Source organism: Diceros bicornis, chromosome 13, assembly GCF_020826845.1.
Source record: "Diceros bicornis minor isolate mBicDic1 chromosome 13, mDicBic1.mat.cur, whole genome shotgun sequence".
Taxonomy (NCBI): domain Eukaryota; kingdom Metazoa; phylum Chordata; class Mammalia; order Perissodactyla; family Rhinocerotidae; genus Diceros; species Diceros bicornis.
The window spans coordinates 43,978,519-44,003,946 of record NC_080752.1 but is presented as its reverse complement, the minus strand read 5'-3'; the positions used below and the strand labels follow the sequence as shown (position 1 = coordinate 44,003,946).

Here is a 25,428-nt window from a genome sequence, read left to right as displayed (position 1 = left end):
GGTTTGGGGAGTCAATATATGTTGTACAAAGATGCCTATATCTAATCAAGCAATGAGAGGTTTCCAGAAAAGGCAGTATCACTTGGAAAATAAACAGACAAAAGAAAAATAAGGGAAACTAAATCTTCAAAAGAATTAAGTCTCTAAGTAGCAGAGAAGTTTTTTCTGTCTCTACTGGGGATAGGACAAGTGACAACTGAAGCACTTTAGGAAATACAGAGAAATGATGACTATATAAGAAAATAAAGCCGCTGAGAACTAAAGGACCTACCCTTTAATTCTTCCTCATGTACCAAAGGGTAATGACTACAAGTTGCTTTATGTGTAACAAATGAAATTCCAAAACAAGTGAATATGAATAAGCACGGATATTCTGTTGGTGCCTATAAAAATTTAAATCATTCTATTGATTATATGTCAGGAATTATTTATATCAACTTTCCCTTATAGATCTTAGAATATATTCTTCATTCTTAACAATATTCAGAAATGTCAGCAAACTATGGTTATATTTTAAAAACAAAATGAGAAAGTCCTTATTTTTTACAGATACATACTAATGTCTGGGATTTGCTTCAAAAAAATTCAGGAGTGGGTGGATGTAGAGATGAAATAAGACTGGCCATGTGTTGATAATTGTTGAAGCTGGGTGATGGGTGCTTACATGGGGGTTTACTATAGTATTTTCTTTATTTTTGTGTATATTTCAAGTTTTCTATGCTAAAAAGTTTTAAAAATTATACCAAGAGGTTGATTGTCTTTCTCCAGAAGTGTTTAAGACAAGGTGCATTACTTAGTAGATTGGGATTGGATTATGTTTACCCAAGAACATTTCTAATCATATGAAGACTCTTCTATACATTCCCCAGGATAAAATAACTACCCCTCCTTTCTCTCTGTAGATCTAACTCTTATTTAACCTTCCAGACCATTTCTTATAAATTATCTCCTTTCAAATTCATAGTGATCCTCTGAAATCAAAAGCACTTCCTAGCCATGCCACTCAGCGCTTCTTAGATTTTGCCATGTAAGTGATCTCTTTATTTACATATATGTATTTTTTGGTTTGTACAACCATGATGGTGGGAACCATGTGCTATATTTCTTCCAACACCTTTGTAACACATTGTATAATAGTAGGTGGTTGATATATATTTTTTGATTGACTAAGCTTGATAATTTGTCCAGCCATGAGGGTGCAGAGAGCTTCTGGTAGGAATACTTTTATAGCTGCCTTGCCTAATCTCCTCTGGCTCTAACTATACTTTCTTTTGGTAAACATGTACCAAGGCCCTGTGCTAAATACTATGGATAAATAAGATGAGCAAGCTGTGTAACTTCTCCTCAAGGAGCTCACAGTGGCGAAGAGGGAGAGACAAGGAAACAGCTAATTGTTGTAATAAGCATTAAAATGATGAATATAGCACACAATACATTATAAAGATGAACAGCCAGCTCTGAGAGATTGATGGTGAATGTTCCATTGTGCTAAGCAACCATAAAGTTGTAATTTCCCCACTCTTTAAACCTCCCCAAATTTTCAGAATAGCCAAATCTCGAGTCACTTACCCTTGTTGCACAGGCTGTAACTGCAAGATCACTTGAGTTTTAGTGTCTTCAGGGTTCTCCCCCTCATTTCCTTCAGTGGGTACCACAACCACATCCCCCACTGGGACACTCACTTCCGCATTAGCCATCTTTCACATGAAGTCAGATAGCTGAAGCTGCTGTCAGAAAAAAGAAACACCAGTAACTCTGCCTGGTTTGAAAACATGGTAACCATAGGAAAGGAACACCAAGATAATGACTACCAACTCCAAGGGCACCCTGGAGATCATGGTCCTCTGAAAAGGATGGGAATTGTGAGAAGGGGCTGACATAGGCTCTGATTTTTCCAGAAATGCCTTAGTACTCACTTGCTGTTATAGGTTTTCTTAGTCTGTGTGATTCATCCAGTGACGTGCTGGAGCCAACTCTACCAGCTCCTAAGAACCAACTGTGCACATCTCCTCCCAACTCCGAGTTTAGTGACATCAAGTTGGGAGCTTGAAATCAGTGGTGCTGGAAGTATATACAAACAGAAATTGGCAAGCACCAGAAATCAGGGCATTTTTTTTTCGGGAGAGCTGGTTTACAGCACAAAACTAGTTCTATCCCAAACAGTAAGCTCCTAGAAAGCAGGAATCATCTATTTTCTTTGCAATCATCCACTACACCTCATCAAGTGCTCTGTCCTTTGTGAGCACTTAATAACTATCTGTTAACTGAATTAATCTGTATGGAAAGAGAAAGATGACTTGCATTGTGGGGTTGTTTAATAAATGCTGAATCCAATTGTATGACCTCTAGGAACTTTTTCTTTTTTTTTTTTTGAGGGTGATTGGCCCTGAGCTAACATCTGTTGCAATCTTCCTCTTTTTCTTTTTTCTCCCCAAAAAGCCCCAGTACGTAGTTGTGTATCATAGTTGTAGAGTTGTAGCTCTTCTATGTGGGACCCCACCTCAGCATGGCTTGACGAGTGGTGACTAGGTCCGTGCCCAGCACCCGAACCTGCAAACTCCGGCCGCCAAAGCAGAACACGTGAACTTAACCGCTACACCACCGGGCCGGCCTCTGTGCCTCAGACTGAATGGAGAGATGATCTCGCCTGACATCTCCCTTGCAGAGCTGTTGAGGAAACCACTGTCCACAACACCTGCTCCTTGACTTGAAAGTAACTCAAAGCATTGTCCAATCTTAATGAAAACTCGGAGGGCCCCAGGATATTCTGAAGCTGTTTGTCTTCACAGTTGAAAAGAAAGGAGAGAGTCACTTAATAAAGTACAGGTAAGAGCACTGTATTTATTTAGATATGTGAGACGGTGCTGAACAGAGTAGGCACAAAATGCATGCAGGTTTGAACATGTAACTGGTAGTCAGACAAAGGAATCCACATCTCAGCTCTGCCACAGTACCTGCTTGCCTATGATACACATACTTAAGCATAGCAAAGTCTCCCTCATTTGGCCTCAAAATAATTCTCCAGTTTTACCTGTAACTATAATACCCCAAGAATCTTAAGCTTCAGACATACCAACCACCCACTGTATTCTGAACATATAATAGGAGCTTTCAGGTTTCTGTACCTTTGTAATTCCTTAAGCCTCAAACTCCTTTCTCCCTCATCTCCTTCTCCCTTCAAGGCCCAGTTCAAAACCTACTCCTCCACAAAACAATGCCAAATCATTTTCTTCTCTGCAGTTCCCCAATACGTGGTTTGTAGCTCTCCTCTAGTGTTCATCACTCTGTGCCCTATATTGTAGTTAACTGAACAGATGTCTATCTTCGTAACTGTACTGCACTGTCTGTGAGGACAGGTACTGCTTATCTAAATATCTTTTTGTCTCCCACAGCCCTGCTCATCATAGGCACTGATGTATGTTGGTTCAATCCATTTTTTTTTTTTTAAAGATTTTATTTATTTATTATTTTTCCCCCCAAAGCCCCAGTAGATAGTGGTATGTCATAGCTGCACATCCTTCTAGTTGCTATATGTGGGATGCGGCCTCAGCATGGAGAAGCGGTGCGTCGGTGCGCGCCCAGGATCCGAACCCGGGCCGCCAGCAGCGGAGCGCGCGCACTTAACCGCTAAGCCACGGGGCCGGACCAATCCATTATTTTTTTAACAATTTTTTATTTATTTATTTTCCCCCCAAAGCCCCAGTAGATAGTTGTATGACATAGTTGCACATCCTTCTAGTTGCTGTATGTGGGACACGGCCTCAGCATGGCCAGAGAAGCGGTGCGTCGGTGCGCACCCAGGATCCGAACTCTGGCCGCCAGCAGCAGAGCAGGCACACTTAACCGCTAAGCCACGGGGCTGGCCCCTCAATCAATTTTTGATAGTATTTGACCTAGTTAAAATTCCTCATATCTGATTTATACTTCTGCCCTTTATGATTCTCACATTCAAAATTTTTCCTGAATTCTACACCTCCTATTATTCAAAAGCCTCTTAAAATATCTTGTCGGTACCTTAAACTGAACTCATGTTCCCTCTCAAAACTGCTCCTATGTTTCCTGCCTCAGTAAATGATACTACCCTCCACCCACTTTCTCTAGCCAGAAACTAAGAAGTTATTTTTGACTCTTCTTTCTTCTCTTTCTAAATCCAATCAACCACCAAATCCTAGCCACCCTATCACCTATATATCTCTTTTATCCATCCCCCATTCTCCATCTGTGCTGCCACTACCATATTCTAAGCCACCACACTGTTACCTAGATTTTTCCAGCTGCTTCTCATCAGTACCCTAATCTCTGGTCTTGCTATCCAATCTATTATCTACAGAGCAGACAAAGTGATGTTACTAAAGGCCCTAGGTCATTTCCCTACTTAAAAATTCTTCAGTGGATTCCCTTTGCTGTTAGAATAAAGTGCAAACACCTTAACATGGCTTACAAAATCCTCCCAGTCTGTCCCCTATCCACCCTGCTAGTCATTTTTCATAGTTCTTCCTCTCACATTGTGGGCTCCTGTCATTGAATTTTTTCCAGTTTCTCAAACATACCATATTTCTTCAGCTGAGGCTTCACACTTGTTTCCTCTACCTGGAATTCTCTTTTCCTTCCTCTTTGGCTAATCATTGCTAAACTTTTATGACTTATTTAAAACATCACTTCCTCGGGAAGGCCTTCTGTGACTTCCTTGATTAGATTTGAGCTTGTGTTCTTGTTTCCTCAGCACCTGCAGCACCCCGTCACAACCATCATCCCACTTTGTCAGTCTCTCCCCACCAGACTACATCCTGGGAGAGCAAGGATTGCTTTTCTTTTTCAACAGCTTCCCTGCCCAGGACACAGGAGTGTAATAAATAGTTTTCAAATATCAGACTTCTGTCTACAAAACTGTCTACCTAAACCCTTCTAAGGAAATCTGGCCCAGAGCAGGCGTGTAATAAATTTTTGTGCGATGAATGACTCTATTTACCCTAAAAGACTTCTAGAATTTTCTACTTTTCTAACTTAGGGGACATAAATTTGCTTAGGCAGCTAGGCTTAGCTGCCTCGCTTATTGCCCATCATTATGACCAATTCAACAAATATTTACTGAGTTTCTACTCCAGATGGGGCACAGAGTTAGGCTCCTTGGATATGAAAAGGGACAGTACTTGCTCTTAAGGAACTACAGAAAGGAAAGAGATGCATGACATTGTCACATACTAAAGGAAAAAAGTAATTGCAAGATATTACAGTGTACAATCTGAACTTCAAGTTAAAGGTTTAAATCTAGAGAAAAAAAAGAGAATTGATGGGCTGGTTCAGCTCACTGCCAGCAGGAAAACCAAAACAATTAGGACCCTTGAGTTTAGAAAAAGCCAAAAAGGGATATGATGGAGTTGGCCCCGTGGCCTAGTGGTTAAGTCTGCACGCTCTGCTTCGGCAGCCCGGGTTTGCAGGTTCGAATTCCAGGCGCAGACCTATACCACTTGTCAGCCATGCTGTGCCGGCTACCCACATACAAAATGGAGGAAGACTGGCACAGATGTTAGCTCAGGGTGAATCTTCCTCAAGCAAAAAGAGGAAGATTGGCAACAGATGTTAGTTCAGGCCAGATCTTCCTCAGCAAAAAAAAAGGGATATGATGAAGCATACAAATGCCATCAATCCTAGAATAATTGAACCAATAGATATCTTCAAAGCTTGAACCACAAAAATGTAGGGTGAATTAAAATTATAATCACAGCTAACATTTGTTGGACATTCATTTATTGTCTGTTACTATTACATATTTAATTAATTTAAAAGATGTAATACTTTACCAGGTAACAAACTTACGGAATTTATTATTCCAAAAGTGGAATTTATTATTCCAAAAAGGTCGTTTAAATTTTTAAAAATTAATAGCTTAGGTAACTTAATGGGTTAGAGAAGCAGAATTAGAAAGATGCTTCCAGTTTCAACCTTCTACCCTAAGGTTGAGTTCTCTCTACAACACTCTGAATAAGTGGTTGACTAACTACTTGATTAATACTTTCCTCAATAGGAACTCATATTTTACTCCTTACCCCTCCCACACCTTGGAACCCAAGAGGAATGTTCTGGCTGCTTCTCTAACCTTCTGAGAGTATATCAGAGAAGATAATTATAATCATCCACAACATGTCTCTCAGTGTCAGTCAGAGACACAGGTCTGATCCAACATCGCAATTCTTACATTCTTTAGAGGAGCAAGTTTAGGTTGAATATCTCTTATTACCCTAAATACCATATTCCTAGCAAGTAACCTGAAACCAGCTCTACAGACTACAGTGGCTAATTGCAAGGTCATCTCTTTGAGCTGAGTGTAAACTGAAAAGTAGCTCTTGTTTATAGCAACAAAAACTCCTAATGCAAGATGAGTGAATTGATCCTTTGGGTATTTCATGGAAGGGGCCTTGGAGAATTCATTGTGGAATCACACAACACTTTCTATAATTCTAGGGGAACACACATAAAGGAATTATGTCAAATTTATGTGAAAAGCAAAAATTATTTTGTAGTTATTTTCAAAGACAAAAAAGAGACCTTGAAAGTAAGTGCATGACTACTCACGTAAGCTATTGGAAAACTAAACAATGACATCTGACCTACTCTGGATTAAATTTACTTTTTGTGTCCTGAAAAACCAACATTTAAAACATGGCAAGATGTAAGCACAAGTGTCACATGATCACAGGGACATCAGAGTTGGTTGCTGAAAAGGAGTAATAAAAATACCAGATATCCTGAAATTTTCTAACCCCAAAAATGTATTTATTCCACACTGTTTGTAACTTTTGTAGACTGTTTTGTAGTCTATTCTTAAGAAACTTAAGAAATAAAGTTAAAACTTTATTATTACTTGAGACCAAGACTCCTTGATTTTTTTTCCTTCTTTATTCCTTCTCATATATTTAGTAGGTGATTCAGAATGCTACCAGATGTAATGAAGCCAACAAGAAGGCTACACAGGACCACTGTGAGGGAAACAGAGCAAATGAAGTTCAGGGTAAGTCACATGTTGCAGAACACTATGTAAGTGTTTGGGGAAGCAATGGAATAAAAGGGTTCTTTGAAGGGTCATCCCACTACAGTCTAAGACCCACTACAGCATAAGACCAAAAGAGGGACCAAACTAGCCCAACTTAGTTAAGTACAAATTAACTATTCCATATATGTTGCTGAGGTAAATACAAGTGGTTGGGTTTTTTTTTGTTTTGTGTGTGCGTCTGTGAGCAAGATCAGCCCTGAGCTAACAACATCCATGCCAATCCTCCTTTTTTTTCCCTTTTTCTCCCCAAAGCCCCAGTAGATAGTTGTATGTCATAGCTGCACATCCTTCTAGTTGCTGTATGTGGGACGCCACCTCAGCATGGCTGGAGAAGCGGTGGGTCAGTGCACGCCTGGGATCCGAACCCAGGCCACCAGTAGCAGAGCGCGCACTTAACTGCTAAGCCACGGGGCGGGCCCCCAAGTGGTTGCTGACTAAAGAAAATGTCATCAAGTCAGTAGACATTAAATATGCATAATTCATAAAGAGCCCACAAATTAGGGAAGACAGTCCAAACATTTAATGAAAAAGTCCCCCAAAAGCACTTTGGTAACCATTAGCAGAGGCAAGGGGGGAGAAAAGAATCCCTCTGTGAGGCTAGAATTATCTGGTCGTCCCTTTCTCCAATCCTCCAGGTTAAGCAGGAAAACTCCACTTCTTGGTCCTGGTAAACAGACACCAATCCAGGCCCCTTTTGGGTCTGCCAGGAAGTGGTTTTGCGATCTCTCTCATCTTGAGAGGAGAGCTGAGGCCTCCTCCTGCTCCTTGGATAGCCAAGCCTTCCCCTGATCCCTGGGTCAAGGCTTGACAAGCCTTGTCTGGTGGACCACTCTCCAGGACCCTCAAGTAAGATTCTGCCCTCACCTCTCCTGCCCCTCCATTAGGAGGCAAGTTCAGAAAGTAAGCGTACTCTAAGCTTCTTCCTCTCAATTATCTTCTCTAGGGTCCTCAAAAACCTGGGTTCCCCCACCCCCTGACATACCAGATGACCCCGTTCTCTACCTATCAAATCTCCCTCTCATGGCTACTTCAGGGGGCGCTGAGGTGTCTTCTTCCCGGCCCCTCATGACGGGAAGGCAGGGGCTGCTCGCTTTCCCTGGGAGCTCTTCTTCCTTGTACCCAGACCTGTCACCACGCCCGCCTTCGGAAAAACATCTGTCTCTCTCCACGGACTGAAGGGCCGAGGCCTCTAACGCGCCCCTCAGGTGAAGCCCGGCCCCTCCTTTCCTCAGCAAAACCCACTCTCGGCTCTTGCGCGCCCGCCAAGGCTCCGAGGGGCTCCTCTCCGCGGCCACCCAGGCTCCCCTCACCTTTCGCCCCCCTCCCCCCGCGCGCCACCCAGGCCTCTCCTCAGCCCCTCAGCGAAGGGCCTGGTGCTCCCCGGACCCCGCCTCTGGGGATACCCCAGGCTCCCCGGACCCCTCGCCGGGGTCCTGGACGTCCGGCCTCAGTCCGGAGGCGCTCCGGCCCCTCCTAGCCCCTCGGCCGAGGACTTCCGGGCCCCTCGGTCCAGGGGCGCAGGGGCCCCCCCAGTGCCGGGCTCCCGGGCCCCCGCGGCTCTCGGCCAGCAGCCGAGCCCGAGCGGCGCGGCCAGCCGCGCTGGGGGCGGCCCGGCTGCTCGGGCGGACCCAGCGGCAGCGTCCCCCCACCCCCCCGCGGCGCCGCGACGTCCGCTCGCTCCCCGGCGGCGGCGGCGGCACGCACAGGGCGTGGGGAGGCGCCCGCGGAGGCAGCAGCCCCCCCGCCCCCTGCGCGCCCGCCCGCCCTCGCCGGCCGCCGCGCGGCCCCCGCGCCCGCCCCCCCCGCCCCCACCCCACCCCGCGCCCGCGCCCGCGCGCCCACCCCTCCCCCTCCTCACCGTCTCCGTCGGGCGGGCGGGCGGCGAGCGGCCAGGGCGGGCGGGCCACGGAGCATGCGCAGAGGCCGCCACGGCCGCTACCGCCACCGCCGCCGCCAGGCCCGGCTTCAAGACTTCCGGCCGCCGCCGGCGAGCTGGCGCCTTAAAGGGGACGCGTCCCTATTGCCGGTCCCGCGGAGGATGAACCTCAGCCGGAGGGAATTGAGTGAGCCTTTCGCTGAGCAGGGGTCTCCCGCTCTGGAAAGTCAGTGTTGGGAAGGACGCTAGGGACTCCAATAACTCTCCTTCTCCCGCTTCATGTATGAGGAAAATGAGGCCTAAATTAAAGATTCACCTCATCCACAAATGGGGGCAAAGGCAGGTCTCTCGACTCCACTGGAGGACTCTGCTCCTCTTACCTCCCCAAATCCTGTTTTATGAAGCTTACATCTTGTCAGACCTTCAGAAGTTATGACCCAACTATCAATTTGGAATCAAAAGATCTGGCTGAGTATAGTCAGTAACTGGTCACGAGTCCCTGAGCAAGCTGCTTACATTCTCTCACCCATGCACGTTTGCCAAGCATTTCCTGGTGAGGTTTTGGGTTCAAGTCTTTACTTCTTTGGGGGAGTTATTTAACCGCTCTAGGCCTCGATTTCGCCTAAGGGGTAAGGTTGTTGTGAGTGTTAAAAGAAGTGATACATGAAAAGTGCTTAGGAAAATTCCTGGGGCCAGTAATGGTAATTAGCAAAGACTAAGACCTTTCTATATGGCCAGGCCTGGGGGAAGATGCTTTTGTCCCATATAATCCTCGAAGGAACTCTACTAAGTAGCTTCTTTTCACTTCTTTTTTCACTTCTTTTCACTTTTTTTCACATTAAAAAAAAAAAGCAGGAGGGCCAGAGAAGTTAACTAATTCCTCAAGGTCACAAAACCTGTAAATGGTATAGCCAGGATTTAAACTAAGGCCATTCTTTCTCCAGAGTCCATGGTTATACCCACCCACTAAGATGGTCGCTGTCCTTATTAAGAAGAAATGAGGTGGTGGTATTTGGGCACTTTCTTCGGAGGGGGAAGGAGAATTGCTTCCCCATCTTGCCTCCTCCTGTGAGTCATATCTTTGCTATCTATCCCCTCCCTCCTGAAGAGGTGACAGGAAGTTTTACAAGATCTTGATTCGGGCTGGCCCTGTGGCTTAGCGGTTGAGTGCGCACACTCCACTGCTGGGGGCCCGGGTTCGGATCCTGGGTGCGCACTGATGCACCACTTCTCGGGCCATGCTGAGGCTGCATCCTGCATACAGTAACTAGAAGGATGTGCAACTATGACATACAACTATCTACTGGAGCTTTGGGGGAAAATAAATAGATTAAATTATTAAAAAAAAAAAGATCTTGATTCAAGATCAAGAGGCAGATCAAGAGACAGATGAGGCAGCCCAGGAGTAAACAAAAGAACTGAATTTGGGGGGATCAGACAACCTGGGTTCTAGGCTTGGCTTTAGCAGCTCTGGGATCTTGGCCAAGTTATACCTCCCTTAATCTTTGATTTCCGCATCTGTAAAACAGAAATGATTTTCCCGCTGTGCCCACCTCTCAGGGCTGTTTCCAGGATCAAATAAGGAGACTTAGTACCCATGTTAGTATCTGTTCTTATGATTAAGGACTTACACATTAGCAGATGATTCTGAATATAATGGCTGGTCATGACTGGACTCTTGACCCATGTGAACTATTCCATAGTGGGATCATCTGTGTCTTTTGATTATGCATCAAACACTCATTGAGCATTTACCAAAAACCTATCCCTGCCTTCCAGAAGCTCTTGGTCCACCTTCAGAGACAGAATTGTAAACATACAGGACAGGACAGTGCGACAGGTGTTATCCTAGAGATAGAAACAAACCACTGAAAAGTGCAAAGGACTCTCCCTGGAGAGTTCCTGAAAGACTTCACAGAGGAGGGGATGTTTGAGCCTGGTCTCAAGGATGAATAGGAGTTCATCAAAGGGAAAAGTGGGGAAGAGCATTCCAAAAAGTACAACATGTCCAAAGACAAAGAAGTAAGAAATGATAGGAGATGGGGCTGAAGAGGGAGGCTGGAACCAGAAGGTTGTCAAGGAGTAAGGAGCTATCCTGCAGGGGGTGGGGATCCAAGGTGGGGTTTAAGTCCTCTCCAACTGCACTGCTAACACCCAGCGCCGGCCCACAGACTAGCCTGGACCACTGCAGTAATTTCTCAATACTCAGTAACCCTATCCACCCCACCCCCAAATGCTATCCACCCTAGGCACCTAGTGGGAGTAATCTTTTAAAGAGATAAAGTCTGGGCGGGCGCTGTGGTTTAGTGGTTAAGTGTGCGCACTCCGCTGCTGGCGGCCCGGGTTCGGATCCCGGGCGCACACTGACGCACCGCTTCTCCGGCCATGCTGAGGCCGCGTCCCACATACAGCAACTAGAAGGATGTGCAGCTATGACATACAACTATCTACTGGGGCTTTGGGGGAAAAAAATAAATAAATAAAAATTAAAGAGATAAAGTCAAATGTGACTTCCCTGTTAAAAACTCTTCAGTAGCCTCCCAATGCACTTATAATTTTTTTATTATTATTTTTTTCCCCCAAAGCCCCAGTAGATAGTTGTATGTCATAGCTGCACATCCTTCTAGTTGCTGTATATGGGACGCGGCCTCAGCATGGCCGGAGAAGCGGTGCGTCAGTACACGCCGGGATCGAACCCGGGCCGCCAGCAGCGGAGTGCGCGCTTAACCACTAAGCCACGGGGCCAGCCCTCCCAATGCACTTAGAGTTAAACCCAGACACCTCCCCACCCCACTCCCCCACCAGGGCCACCATGCATGATCTCCTTCCTGCCTTTTCTCTTCTCTGCCCCTCTCTCATTGTGCTCCAGACACCCTGGGCTCCTTTTTGTGCCCAGGGCCTTGTGAACCCTGCTCAGGGCCTTGTCACTGGCTCTTCCCTCTATCTGGATAGCTCCTTCCTCAGGTCCTGAGAAGCTCATTCTCATCTTTCACTCTTCACAGGCCTTCCCTGGCTCCCAACCTAAAGAAGGGTCCCCAGCCACAATTTGCTCTATCATTGCTGCCCCCAGTTCCATCAGGGCACCTGTCATGTTCATTTGGGGGACTATTTCAGGGCAAAGACCACATCTGAGAGAACTCTCCTCCCCATGCCCTAGTTCCTTTCTCCCAATCCCCCTGCTTACCTTCATAGCAATCCCCACAATTTGAAATCCCCTAGATTTGTTTATTTACCTATTTTGTGTCAATCTTTATCATTTACCCCACATAGTATTTGGAACAGAGTTTGGTGTATGGCAAATGTTTGTTGATCGAATGAATGACCAGAAAAATTATAGAATATGGACTGGAAAGGAGAAGGACTGGGAAAAGGAAACTAGTGTGTGGGGGAGACCGCTATGATGATGTGAGCTGATGTGCTCCAGATGCAGTTCCCAATTGGAACCAGCAGACGTTAGTGACCAACCAGATGTGGGGAGTGAGGGAGACAAAGGGACAAGGATGACCCAGTGAAGGAACAAAGCAGGAAGAGTTGGTTGGGGATTGAGGGAAAGTAGAAATGACGAGTCCGTTTGGACTTGTTGAGTCTGAGGTGCTTAAGGGACATCCAAATGAAGGTGTTCCAAAGGAGGTTGGGTTGACTTGTCCCAGGCAAGAGGCCAGGGCTGGAATTTGAGACCTGTCATGTAGATGGGACCACAGAGGCCAAGAGGGGATGAGGTCAGCTAACAGGAGTGTGCAGAGAGGGAGGGGGCTAGGGGCTCGAACCTGGGCAACATTAAGCCTTGAGAAACCTGCAGGAACCGACCAGAAGTGTTTGGAAAGGTTAGGTCCCTGGACAGAGGGAAGAGAGGAAGCCCAGAGAGCAGGCAGGGGGCTTCCAGAAGGACGAGATGGCACCAACGATGTCAGATACTGCAGAGAGCTCTGGCAGGAACAAAGGAGAAGCCCGTGGTTTTGGCAACTAAGAGGTCATTGCTGATCCTTCCAGGGTAGAGTCTCCTCCGAGGTTGGGAAGGAAGATTATAGTGGATCAAGTAGTAAATGGGAGGAGAAATGGCGGAAACAGTGAGTGGAGACAATTCTTTAAAATTTTTTGATAGAAAGGAGGAACTAAGACATAAGGCAATAAGATGATTATTTTAACAGGAGAGAAAGTCATGTGAAGGCTTTTTAAAATTTTTTTCACTTAATTATTTTTCCTATAATTACATGTTCACTGTAGAAAATTGTAAAGTGCATACAAGAATGGAGAAGCAGAGAAAAAAAAAACACTTCTATTTTACCATCTGGCATGTTTCCTTCCAATCTTTTTTCTGTGTCTTTTTTTCCTTTACCTGGATGCATTATCTTGAATGTACAATTTCATGTTATACATTTTTCTCCCTCTAAACACCATTTCCTAAACATTGAAAATAATTTTTGTTCTTCGTCTTTTTTTTTTTTTCCCTGAAGAAGACTAGCCCTGAGCTAACATCTGTGCCAGTCTTTCTCTACTTTGTATGTAGGACACTGCCACAGCATGGCTGTTGAGTGGATGAGTGGAGTAGCTCTGTACCCAGGATCTGAACCTGCGAACCCGGGCTGCCAAAGCGGAGTGTGCAGAACTTTAACCACTACACCACTGAGCTGGGCCCTTCTTTTCCTTTTTTAATATGAGAGACACTTGAATGGCCAGTCTATCCTGGTTCTATCCTCCCTTCTAACATTCTTGGGGTCTTTCTGATTTCTAAGCAGATAATTTTGTTTGGGAGATAATTCTGTTCAGTTTGGGTGAATAAAAAAGCTGAACAGTGGGAGGGCCAAAAACAACTTTGGGGACAGCTGGCAGGGTTAGGAGAGGCTCAGGTGTGGGATGTTTAAGGCATCCAGGCCCCCTTGGGGAGATTGTGGGTGTGAGCTGGGCACAGGCCCACAGTGGCTGCCACCAGTTTGGAACCAGCAGGGAAGCTGAGGTGTGCTGATGCCCAGGCCTACTGGGGACTTGCTAGCTGCCAGGCACTGCTGTAAGTACTTTAGATCCACACAAGCTCCCAAGTCCTGTTATTAACCCAGTTTAACCTAAGAGGTTAAGAACTTTCCCAAGTTCATACATCTCTTTACTGGCTGGGTTGGATTTGAACATGGGCAGTTGTGCTCCAGAGCTCATACTCCTAATTACCCCTCCACGGTGGAGCTCCTCTCCCTGGCTGCACATAGAATCATTTGGGGAGATTTTATAAAATACCCATATGAGGACCCCACCCCAGATAAATTCAGGCGGGATGTCTGAGGGAAGAGCCCTGACGTGAATATTTTCTAAAATTTCCCCAGATAACCGTAATGGTCAGCCAGGTAGAAGAACAACAGCTCTGCTGGCTCTCGAGTATATTTAGTCATGACCAAGTAACAGTAACAGCAGCAACAGTAATAACGGCTAATGCTTACTGAGTGCCTTGCCACTTTAAACACTTTGTATCAATTTATTTAATCCCCAGAAGTTAGGTACCAGGAGCGTCCCCATCTTACTGATAGGAAGACTGAGGTTGCATAGTTGATAAGTGGTAGAGCCAGAATCTGGGCTTTTTACCTCAGCCTATGCTATGGCCTAACTGTTCTTTTTTTTTTTTTTATGAGGAAGATTGGCCGTGAGCTAACATCTGTTGCCAATCTTCCTCTTTTTGCTTGAGGAAGATTGTCTCTAAGCTAACATCTGTGCCAGCCTTCCTCTATTTTGTATGTGGGATGCTGCCACAGCATGGCTTGACGGGTGGTGTGCAGGTCCGTGCCTGGGATCGGAACCTGCAGACCTGCAAACTCACGAACCCGTGAACCCTGGGCTGCCGAAGCGGAGCGCACAAACTTAACCACTACACCACCAGGCCGGCCTCTGGCCTAACCATTCTGATTTCCTGAGTCTAGCTGCTCATCAGATTGAAAGAAAAAGAAACTAACATTGCTTGAGCTCCTTCTCTGTCTGCCACTGTGCTGGGAGCTTTCGTATAGATGACGTTCTAGGTAGGGAATTTCTTTTCCAGCTGGGGAGTGTTAGCGCCATTTTCCAGAAGAGGCAAGACAGGCTCAGTGAAATAAGTGGCACACCCTAGGTTACAAGGCTGAGAAGCGGCAGAGCTGCCACTCCCAATGGGTCCATCTAAAATCCAGGCTCTGTCCCAGGCCAACAATTTCTCCTTCTATGGTGTCACCTTCTGCCTATGCCAGAGGTTAAAACTCCAGTGCTGCCAGGACCAGGCCTTGAGTGGAATCTGCGGCAGGCCTGCTGGGGTGGGACCAGCCGGAGAGTTCATGCCCTGTCTGGAGGGTCAGCTGCTCCTCTACCAGCCTGCTGTTGCCTTCCCAGAATGTGCCCCTAGTGTGGCCAGAGCATCCAATTTGGAAATTGTGAGTTTTATTTGATAACTCTGGATTTTTAAATGTTGTAACCAATTAAAAAAAACTTAAAGTATCCTCTGGACTCTACATTACCCATCTGTGAAGAAGTATGTCCTACGGGTCCCCAGGTGGCAGCCTCTGGTCTCTCCTCCCAGGCATGTACTTCCAGCCTGGAACGGTGTCTCTGGCTGCCTGGCCAGCCACTAACTCTGCAAACTCAACATGTCCACAACTGAATTCAAAATTTCTATTCCCACCTTTCCTTAGATCCACCCTCCAAAACTTGTTTCTCCTCTTGTCTCCTCCTCTTGTCTCCTCTACCTCAGAGAATGGCACCTCTATCACTCAGTCACCTCCCAAAGACCCCTCTAATACCACCTCCTCTCTGAATCCCTACCTGATCTGGACCACCGTCATCCCCTGCCTCTGTTACATTGCAACCAGAACCTCCTAATTGGTCTCCCCATTTCCCTCATGCTGCCTTCCAGTCTTCGTTCTTAACTTCTCCAATGTCCTCTCTTTCCCTAAAAATTAACCTTGAACTCCTCATCATAGTCTACAAGACCCTACATGAGCTGGCGTTGGGATCGTCTCTTGACTCCTTTTCTTTCTGTCACTCTGCTCCAGCCTCACTGGCCTTCTCCAAGTTCCTCCAACACATGGATTTCATGGCTTTGCCTGTGCTGTTTCCCCATGGAATCCTGGAAGGCTCTTCTTCCAGATCTTCAGCTGGCTCCTTCTCATCCTCCAGGTCTCAGCAACTGAGCCAGGCCTTCTCTGTTCTCACTGTCTCCAGTTAGCTCCCCTCCCCAGTCTCTCTCTCTCACATTTCCTCTGTAGTCTTTACTGACACCTGACATATCTTGTTCCTGGTCTGCATCCACTCTCCTCCCCCCACCCGCACTCTCCCTCCCTTTCTACCCCATTGCCCTCTCTATCCCTCACCACCCCCTCAACACACATACACACCCTGCAGTGGACTCTCCATGAGAGCAGGGACAAGGTCTGTTTTATTCACGGCAGGACTCCCAGCCCCTAGAACATTGCCTGGTACATAGCACAAAAAATATTTGTTTATTAAGGACTGCCTGCATTTTTGTGTCTACTTCCCACCCCGCACAGCTTACCCCACCCTCTGCACCCACATTCTCAGAAGCCACTAACAGATGGGGAGTGAATCAGAAAAGGAGGCAGAGAGAGAAAAGGAGGAAGTTCTGCCAGTGGGTACAAGAAAAAAAAAAATCCGGGATGAATCTAGATACAGTCAAGTGAATCACTTCCTCCCCTGCCCCTGGCCCCACCCTCCCCCACTGTCCACCACCAAGACCAGAGCAAAAGGCTCACTTTCTGGTTTTGGAGTCGGAGAGGACAAGATTCAGGGCCTGTTGGCTGTGTGAACTTGGATCAGTGTCTTGGCCTCAGTTTCCTCGTCTGTAAAAGGGAGATTGTAATGCTGGCTCACTCACAGTCATAGGGGAGTTGTGAAGAGTAAGTGAGATAATCCACACTTACAAAAGTACTTACAATAATGTCTGGAATGTGGCCAGCACTCAAGAAATGCCGGCTGGTATTATTATTAATGCTCCAACTGGCACTCACCACCCATGTGCCTTCAGAGCTCAGAGCCCAGTCAGCTGCCTCCATTGGCTCGAGGACCTTAGTTAAGGTGGTCTCTGGGCCTCAGTCTCTCCATCTGTGATGGGGACCGATAGTAGCTACACTTACGAGAACATGCTCTATACCAGGCACGTACCATATGCGCTGTTTCACCCAGTGCAGTGTAAGCACCCTGAGCTGTGACCAGCGTCCAGCCCAGTGCCGGGGGCATCATAGACATGCCCCAAACCTTGCTCTTCACCATCCTTTCCTTTCTTAAAATTTTGTATTTTATTCATTTTTTATTTTTTAAATTGTGGTAAAATATACATAGCATAAAATTTATACTTTTAACCATTCCTAAGTGTACAGTTCAGTGGCATTAAGTACATTCACATTGTTGTGCAACCATCACCACCATCCATTTCCAGAACTTTTTGTCATCCTCAACTGAAACTCTGTACCCATTAAATTATAAACTCCCATACCTCCCTCCCCTCAGCCCTTGGTAACTACTATTCTACTTTCTGTCTCTATGAATTTGACTATTCTAGGTACCTCAAATAAGTGGAATCATACAATATTTGTCCTTTCAAGTCTGGCTTATTTCACTTAGCATAATGTCTTCAAGTTTCATCCATGCTGTAGCAGGTTTCAGTACTTCATTCCTTTTTATGGCTAAATAATATTCCATTGTATGGATATTCATTCTTTTTGTTTATCCATTCATCCTTTGATGGACATTTGGGTTGTTTCCACCTTTTGGCTATTGTGAGTAATGCCGCTATGAATATGGGTGTACAAATATCTCTTTGAGACTCAGCTTTCAGTTCGTTTGGGTATATACCCAGAAGTGGAATTGCTGGATCATATGGCAAATCTATTTTCAATTTTTTGAAAAATTGCCATACTGTTTTCCACAGCGGCTGTGCCATTTTACGTTCCCACCAACAGTGCACAAGGGTTCCAATTTCCCCACATCCTTGCCAACACTTATTATTCTCTGGGTTTTTCCCATAGTAGCCATCCTAATAGGTGTGAAGTAGTATCTCACTGTGGTTTTGATTTGCATTTCCCTAATGATTAATGATATTGAGTGTTTTTTCATGTGCTTGTTGGCCATTTGTATATTTTTAGAGAAATGTCTGTTCAAGTCTTTTGCCCATTGTTGAATTGAGTTTGATTTTTTTATTGTTGAGCTGTGGGAGTTCTTTATATATTCTGGATATTAACCCCTTATCAGATATATGATTTGCAAATGTTTTATCCCATTCTGTGGGTGGCCTTTTCACTGTGTTGATAGTGTCCTTTGATGCACAAAAGTTTTAAATATTAATGAAGTATTGGGGCCGGCCCCATGGTGTAGCAGTTAAGTGCACGTGCTCCGCTGCTGGCGGCCTGGGTTCGGATCCCGGGTGCGCACCGACACATCGCTTGTCAGGCCATGCTGTGGCTGCGTCCCACATAAAGTGGAGGAAGATGGGCACAGGTGTTAGCTCAGGGCCAGTCTTCCTCAGCAAAAAGAGGAGGATTGGCATGGATGTTAGCTCAGGGCTGATCTTCCTCACACACAAAAAAATAGTAATGAAGTACAGTTTACTTATTTTTTCTTTTGTTGCCTGTGCTTTTGGTGTCATTTTCAAGAAATCATTACCAAATCCAATTTCATGAAGCTTTTCCTGTTTTCTTCTAAGTGCTGTATAGTTTTAGCTCTTATGTTTCGGTCTTTGATCCATTTTGAGTTATTTTTTGTATGTGATGTATGGTAGGAGTTCAGCTTCATTCTTTTGCCTGTGAATATCCAGTTTTCCCAGGACCATTTGCTGAAGAGACTGTCCTTTCCCCATTGAATGATCTGGGCACTCTTATGAAAAATCACTTGATGCCAGAGTTTATTTCTGGACTCTTTATAACAATACACACTGTTTTACTTGCTGCAGCTTTAAGTAAGTTTTTTTGTGTGTGAGGAAGATCAGCCCTGAGCTAACATCCATGCCAATCCTCCTCTTTTTTTTTTTTTTTGCTGAGGAAGACTGGCTCTGAGCTAACATCTATTGCCAATCCTCCTCCTTTTTTTTTCCCCCAAAGCCCCAGTAGATAGTTGTATGTCACAGTTGCACATCCTTCTAGTTGCTGTATGTGGGACGCGGCCTCAGCATGGCCGGAGAAGCGGTGCGTCGGTGCACGCCTGGGATCCGAACCTGGGCCGCCAGCAGTGGAGCGCACCCACTTAACCACTAAGCCACGGGGCTGGCCCTATAGTAAGTTTTGAAATCAGGAAGTGTAGTCTTCCAACTTTGTTCTTTTTTCAAGAGTGTTTTGGCTATTCAGGGTCCCTTGAGATTCCATATGAATTTTAGGATGGGTTTTGCTATTTCTGCAAAAAATGTCATTAGTATTTTTATAGAGATTGCATTAAATCCACAGATCTCTTTGGCTAATATTGACATCTTAACAATATTAAGTCTTCCAATCTATGAACATGGGATGTCTTTCCACTCATTTATGTCTTCTTCCATTTCTTTCAGCAATGTGTGGTAGTTTTCAGTGTACAAATTACACTCCTCCTTGGTTAAGTTTCACCTCCTTGGTTAAGTCTATTTCTAAGTATTTTATTCTTTTTGATGTCATTGTAAATGGAATTGTTTTCTTAATTTCCTTTCTTGGATTGTTCATTGTTAGTATATAGAAATGCAATTTTTGCATGACCATCATTGGGCACTAATCCTAACATCCCAGCTGTGGGCCAACAATAGGTGAGCTCAGGGACCAGGTTAACTTGGTTTTAAGAGAGAAGCCATGCTTGCCTCTGCCCACCTGAAGCATGGAAACTTCCTCTTCTCCTCTGACAAATTGACACCTTCTTCCCCTCTACCCTCCAAAATGCCAAAGCTTCATGTCCTCTAAAAATCCAACTCCCTGAACCACCTTCCCTCCCCGTACCCATCTGCATCCTGTTGGGATTCTATGACCTTATTGACCTTATTAAAAGGAGTTCCATTTTAGTTTCAGAAGCTTCCTTACAAGGTATAAGCCTAGACTGACCACCTATAAAATGGATAGATTGTCCTTCTCCTATTTGGGAGAGTACAGTCAACTCTCTAGAATGGACAGGAGCAGGCTGTCTTCTTTACTCCTATATCCTAGGACGCAGCACATAGTAAGTGCTTAACAAGTAGTAGCCAATGTAATTGTATATACATAAATACTTCATGGATTGTGAAGTGCTCTACAAATATGTATTTAATGTCTGCTATGTGCCAGGTACTACACCAAACACCAAGGATACAAGTGGTATACAAGACATAGACAGGGTCCCTGCCCTCACATAGGTGACATTCTGGCTGGGGAATCTAAATATTCAACAACTAACTTTACAACGAATGCGTTAATAACCATCATGATAATGTTCTGCAGAGAAGCACATGGTGCTATGAAAGTGTATAACAGAGTGTGAGGGAGCTAACCTAGTGAGGGGTGGCGAGATCAAGGAGGGCCTCCCTGAGGAAGTGACATCTGAGCTGAGATATGAAGAACGAGGAGGAGTTAGCCTCTCTGGGAAAGGGAGAGAGGAGAAGGGGCTGTTGAGAAAGAACATTTCCAGCTGGAGGTGAGAACTTTCTGGAGGCCCTGAGGTGAGGAGAGTAGTGGCTTCAGAGATACGCAGAGAAGACCGGTGTGGCTGGAGCCCTGAGAACAAAGAATGGTGGAGGGTCACTCCAGACTTATAGGATATTAACCCAAGCAGGTGAGGCGCCACTGAAGGGCTTTAATTGAGGGAGTGAGTCACATGATCAGCTAACACACAGAAGCTCAGCATGCAGGAAATCCACTAATGTCAAGTTTCTAAATTAGAGAATTTATTCCATAAACTGATTATAGATTCTCAGGCTCCTAACTGGGTGAACTTTTCTCCTTCCAGCCCTTGATTTTTTTTTAACAGCTTTATTAAAGTGTAATTTACATACCGTAAAATTCACCCATTTTAAGTGTACAATTCAATGATTTTTAGTAAATTTATAAAGTCGTGCGACCCTCTCCATTATCCAGTTTTAGAGCATTTCCTTCACTCCAAAAAGATCTCTTATGTCTATTTGTAGTCAATCCCTGCTCCCACCTCCAGCCTCATGCAACCAATAATCTGCTTTCTGTCTCTACAGATTTGCCATTTCTGGACATTTCCTATAAAAGGAATCATACGATATGTGGCCTTCTGTGACTGGCTTCTTTGTGAGTCTGATTTTATTTTTCATCATTTGTATTCCAGTCACTATGTGTCCTCATTATTTCTCTAACCTTTTCATGTACTCCATATTTTCTTAGAAAATAGGAAATTATGGGTAAGCAAAAGGAAATAAGCTTCACTTTTCCAATAAATCTTCCCTCTCTGAGAGATTCCACTATAGTTGACCTTCTCTTGGGCATTCTGTGCAGTCAGAGCAACTGATTCCTGTCAGAAGACCTGGGTTCACCTCTTGACTCTGCTACTTTTTACTACGTGATCTGGGCCTCTTGGAGCTTCTGTTTTCTCATCTGTAAAGCAAGCATAATAATACTACCTACCTCATTGGTTTATGTGATAATGAATAAGAGCTAATGCATACTAAATACTTAATATAGGGCCTGCCACTTGAAAAGTGCTCCATAGAGATGACCCATTATCATAAATGATTTTATTTGAACATTTTAATGAATGCATAGTATTCCATTGTGTGGCTATCTTGGAGTTGGTTTGACCAGGCTCTTATCGCTCTTGAATGTGTAGGCCAGGAGATGATAAACTATAGCTTCCTGGCTGTTGCCTGGGAACCTAAGAATGGTTTTCACATTTTAAAATGGTTGGGGGGCCGGCCCCATGGCCCACTGGTTAAGTTCAGCGCATTCTGCTTTGGCAGCCCGGGTTTGGTTCCCGCACGGACCTACACCACTCATTGGCACCCATGCTGTGGTGGTGACCCACATACAAAATAGAGGAAGATCGGCACAGATGTTAGCACAGGATGAATCTTCCTCAAGCAAAAAGAGGAAGATTGGCAACAGATGTTAGCTCAGGGCAAATCTTCATTGGCAAAAAATAAATAAAATGGTTGGCAGAAAAAAAAATCAGAAGAAGAATATTATTTCGTGACATAGGAAAATTATATGAAATTCAAATTTCAGTGTCCATAAATAAAGTTTTATTGGAACACAGTCACACCTATTTGTTTATACATTGTCTGCTGCTGCTTTGCAACAGCAGAGTTGAGTGGCTTGCAAAGATCATATGGCCACAAAACCTAAAGTGTGTACTATCTGGCCCTTTGCAGAAAAAGTTGGCTGATAGTTGGTGTAGGTAATTTTTCATTTCTTCTGCTTTACAAAAAACACTGCAGTGGACATCCAAGGCCTGTGAAACCAGGTCTCAGCCATCTCTTCAGGCTTCCCTGTGTCCTGCTACCTGGATGGTTTCACTGTGGCCATCTGGTCTTTGAGCAATTGGATTGCAGCACATTCTTTCCACCCTCAAGGCTTTGCCTCTACTTAAACAGCCCTCCCCCCACACTTTGCCTGGTTGTCTTCCATTTATTCTTAAGGTTTCAGCTTCAAAGTCTTTGCCCAGAGCTCCCCCTCCCAGCCAATCTGTTGTGCTCAGGTTGCTATTCTCTCCCCTCACTAAACTGTAAGCCTTGTGAAGTCAGGCATTGGGTCTATTGTGTTTGGTACTATATTGGACCACAGTGTACATTTGTTGTTAGAATTAATAAACCCTTATTGCTAAATCTCTGCTTAAACATAATTTTATATATGAGGATATATTCTTAGGAGATGAATATTTTTGAAAGTTTTAGATTTTTATGTCTTTTGCTGAATTGCTCCCCAGAAAGGTTGTTGCTATCAGTAGTAAGTGCTACTTAACCGGTGTTTTAAACTATTACCTCTTACCTCTATGTTTTTAAAGGACAAAAGCTATAGAATGAACATCAACGCAGCTTTAGAAAGGTATGTGTGTGCCTGGGTAAAGGGGGGGAGTTTTTACGAAATTAAAGTTTTGCATGATGATTCCATCACTCCTGCAGGCAGGCACCTGGGAGGAGTAGGGATATTCCTTCTAGCTGCATAACTGCAGCGTGCCCTTGGATAAACATATCACTTACTTTACGCTTTGCTTAAATCGCAATTTCCTAATCTGTGAAACCCGGAAAAATAATACCTGCGTTTTCTACTTCGAGAATCAGCTGCTTGACTATGAGAGTAGTATCCTCACATTCATGCAGCTGGGGAAAAGTTTATACCCACATCAGTTCCTGCACGCTTCTCACGTAGTTAACTTACTTGGCAAACAGCTTATTATTGCGAGTTTCTTATAAAAACTGGCGTTTCAAACAGTGAATCGCGTTTCAAACACTAAACCAGGTTTCAAACTACTAGGATAACAGCAAGCGCCCACAAAACAGCGCTTAACATACAGTCGAACTCGGACAATTGATTGTCGTACAGTTGTCTCTCTTCTAACGAACCAAAACCTTCTTTCATTTTTAACCAGACTTGGAGTAGGGGCGCCAGGACCAACGATCACTAGCTGCCCGAGTACCAAAAAATTATGCTTCCGAAATCTCTTGATGTCGATTCCGCACGAAGAGCAATTGAGCTGCCCCACGTGTGCCACTCACGGCAGAAGCCCTTTTTGCTTTCGTAGACACAAAAGTAGAGTGGCAGTGTTGGCGAATCCCTCTTTTGGTAAAGGTGAAGAAATCTATGCAATTTCCTAGTCTATGTTCCCGACGTTGAGATGGGAATTGCAAGACCTTGTGAGCCAAACGGAAGTCTTCACAAGAAGACTCTATGATTTGTCGTTTCCTTTTTTATTTAGAAATAAAGGCATGGACGTGAGTTGCTATGCAAATATGCGCAGTGCTTGCTGGGAAGCTGCTGGCGGGCCGAGGGAGCGGCGGGGACAAGCGGTTGCTGGAGGGAACCGTGGAGCTCTAGCCGCGTGCTGTGGCAGGGCGTCACTCCTGTGGTTCGCTGATGCGGAAGACCCGCTTCTCGGCGGCTATGGGTACTTATCTGGGGAAGACACGAATCTCACCCTATTAAAATTGAAAATGCACGAACTTGTGCCACTCCTAGCCATCCCTGAAGCGGCCGCAGCACGCGAGCACTGTGGGTAGCGGATCACCATAAGAGCGAAAAACTGGGAGCAACCTGATCTTCACCTACACAACGGATTAGCAGAATGTGGTGTGTTCGTAACGTAGAATGCTATCTGCTGCACTTCCAAGGAGTGAATTAGACATCAAAAAACAGTGATAAGAGTTGCAGAATAAGGTACAGCATGATACCATGAACGTTAAAAAAAAAAAAAAAAAGCAATACTGCACTTGGAATGATTGAAGTAGATCTTTATCAACAAATATTTTAAAACGTGAGTGAAGGTGTTGATTAGGGTACCACATGATACCATTAATGTAATAAAGAGCACACAAGTGTGCACATAAAACCCGGTGCTATATATTTTCTACGGCCACATATTTGTATGTCTTAACTTTTTTAAAAAAAGATCTGGAAGAACACACATCAATGATCACCCCGGGAAGGAGGGAGGGGATCAGGATGGGGACCTGACACACACAAGACTTTAGATTTACCTGTATTGTTCTAATTTTTAAAAAGCATAATGTATTATTTTATTTTGTGTAATTTTATTGTGTAATTAAAAATATTTTTAAAATAGAGTCCTTGCTTTCTATATTTTCTCCATATATTTCATTTTTTAAAGTCAGGTTTATTGAGGTATAATTTATGTACAGTAAAATCCCCTTTTTTTAACCCAGTTCTGTGAGTTTTAACAAACTCACACAGACATGTGTCTGTTACCACAATTCATCAAAATATCAAACATTTCTCTCACCCCAAAAAGTTCCTTTGTCTCCCTTTCTAGTCAACACATCCCCCTATTCCCAATCCTGCCAACCAGTGCTTTTCTCTGGTCCTGTAGTCTTGTCATTTCCATGTCAGAATGGCATAAAAATGGAATCATTCACATATACTTCATTTTTAATATAAAAACAATATGTGCTAATTGTAAAGAAATTTGCTTTCCCCAAACTACTATTAACAGGTTAGTGTTTACCTTGCCAGACTGTCTTTTATGTACATATATATTATATACTTAGATTTTTTTAAACAAATATAGACTGTTAGGCATTTTACTTTCCTTAATATATTTTAATAATAAATGGAGGTCCTTGACGTCTACAAAACAGAAGCTGCAAGAGAAGGGAGTCACATACAGTTTACACTATAATAGGAAGCAGAATTGTAGTATAAACTGGTGGGAAGCCTAGATATGAACACTGTCAATCGTGTCTGTTGGGGGCTCCTCCTATAATGCACCAGTCATGTCTTAAAAACAAATCATTTCACGCCTCTGCTCAATCCTCCAATGCCTAACCGTGGCATGATAAATAAAATCCCATGTCCCCACCATATACTACAAGATCCTGCCTGCCTCTCCAGCCCCATTGCCTGCTACTCTCATCACCTATTAAGCT

General features: G+C 44.5%; 1 protein-coding gene, 1 long non-coding RNA gene and 1 other non-coding gene across 8 annotated transcripts in view; 1 reads left to right on the top strand and 2 right to left on the bottom strand.

The window, feature by feature from the left end:
* The window catches only part of GMEB1 (glucocorticoid modulatory element binding protein 1), a 31,266-nt gene extending 22,315 nt beyond the window's left edge, over window positions 1–8,951 (bottom strand). For 2 of the 6 annotated variants that reach the window (XM_058553432.1, XM_058553437.1), the window contains exon 1: window positions 1,570–2,364. In XM_058553432.1, the coding sequence (XP_058409415.1) occupies window positions 1,570–1,697 (128 nt within the window). In that variant the 5' untranslated portion in view covers window positions 1,698–2,364. Of the gene's footprint in view, window positions 1–1,569; window positions 2,365–8,053; window positions 8,335–8,909 lie in introns of those variants that run through there. The other 4 variants (XM_058553434.1, XM_058553436.1, XM_058553435.1 and 1 more) reach the window with 4 other exon arrangements.
* A 12,124-nt stretch (window positions 8,952–21,075) lies between these two features.
* Window positions 21,076–24,517, top strand: LOC131412474 (uncharacterized). The gene is made up of 3 exons (XR_009221774.1): window positions 21,076–21,124; window positions 22,833–22,873; window positions 23,418–24,517. It is a non-coding gene; the product is annotated as an uncharacterized LOC131412474 (long non-coding RNA).
* Window positions 23,427–23,560, bottom strand: LOC131413282 (U11 spliceosomal RNA). The gene has a single exon (XR_009221944.1). It is a non-coding gene; the product is annotated as a U11 spliceosomal RNA (small nuclear RNA).
* Window positions 24,518–25,428: the final 911 nt, after the last annotated feature.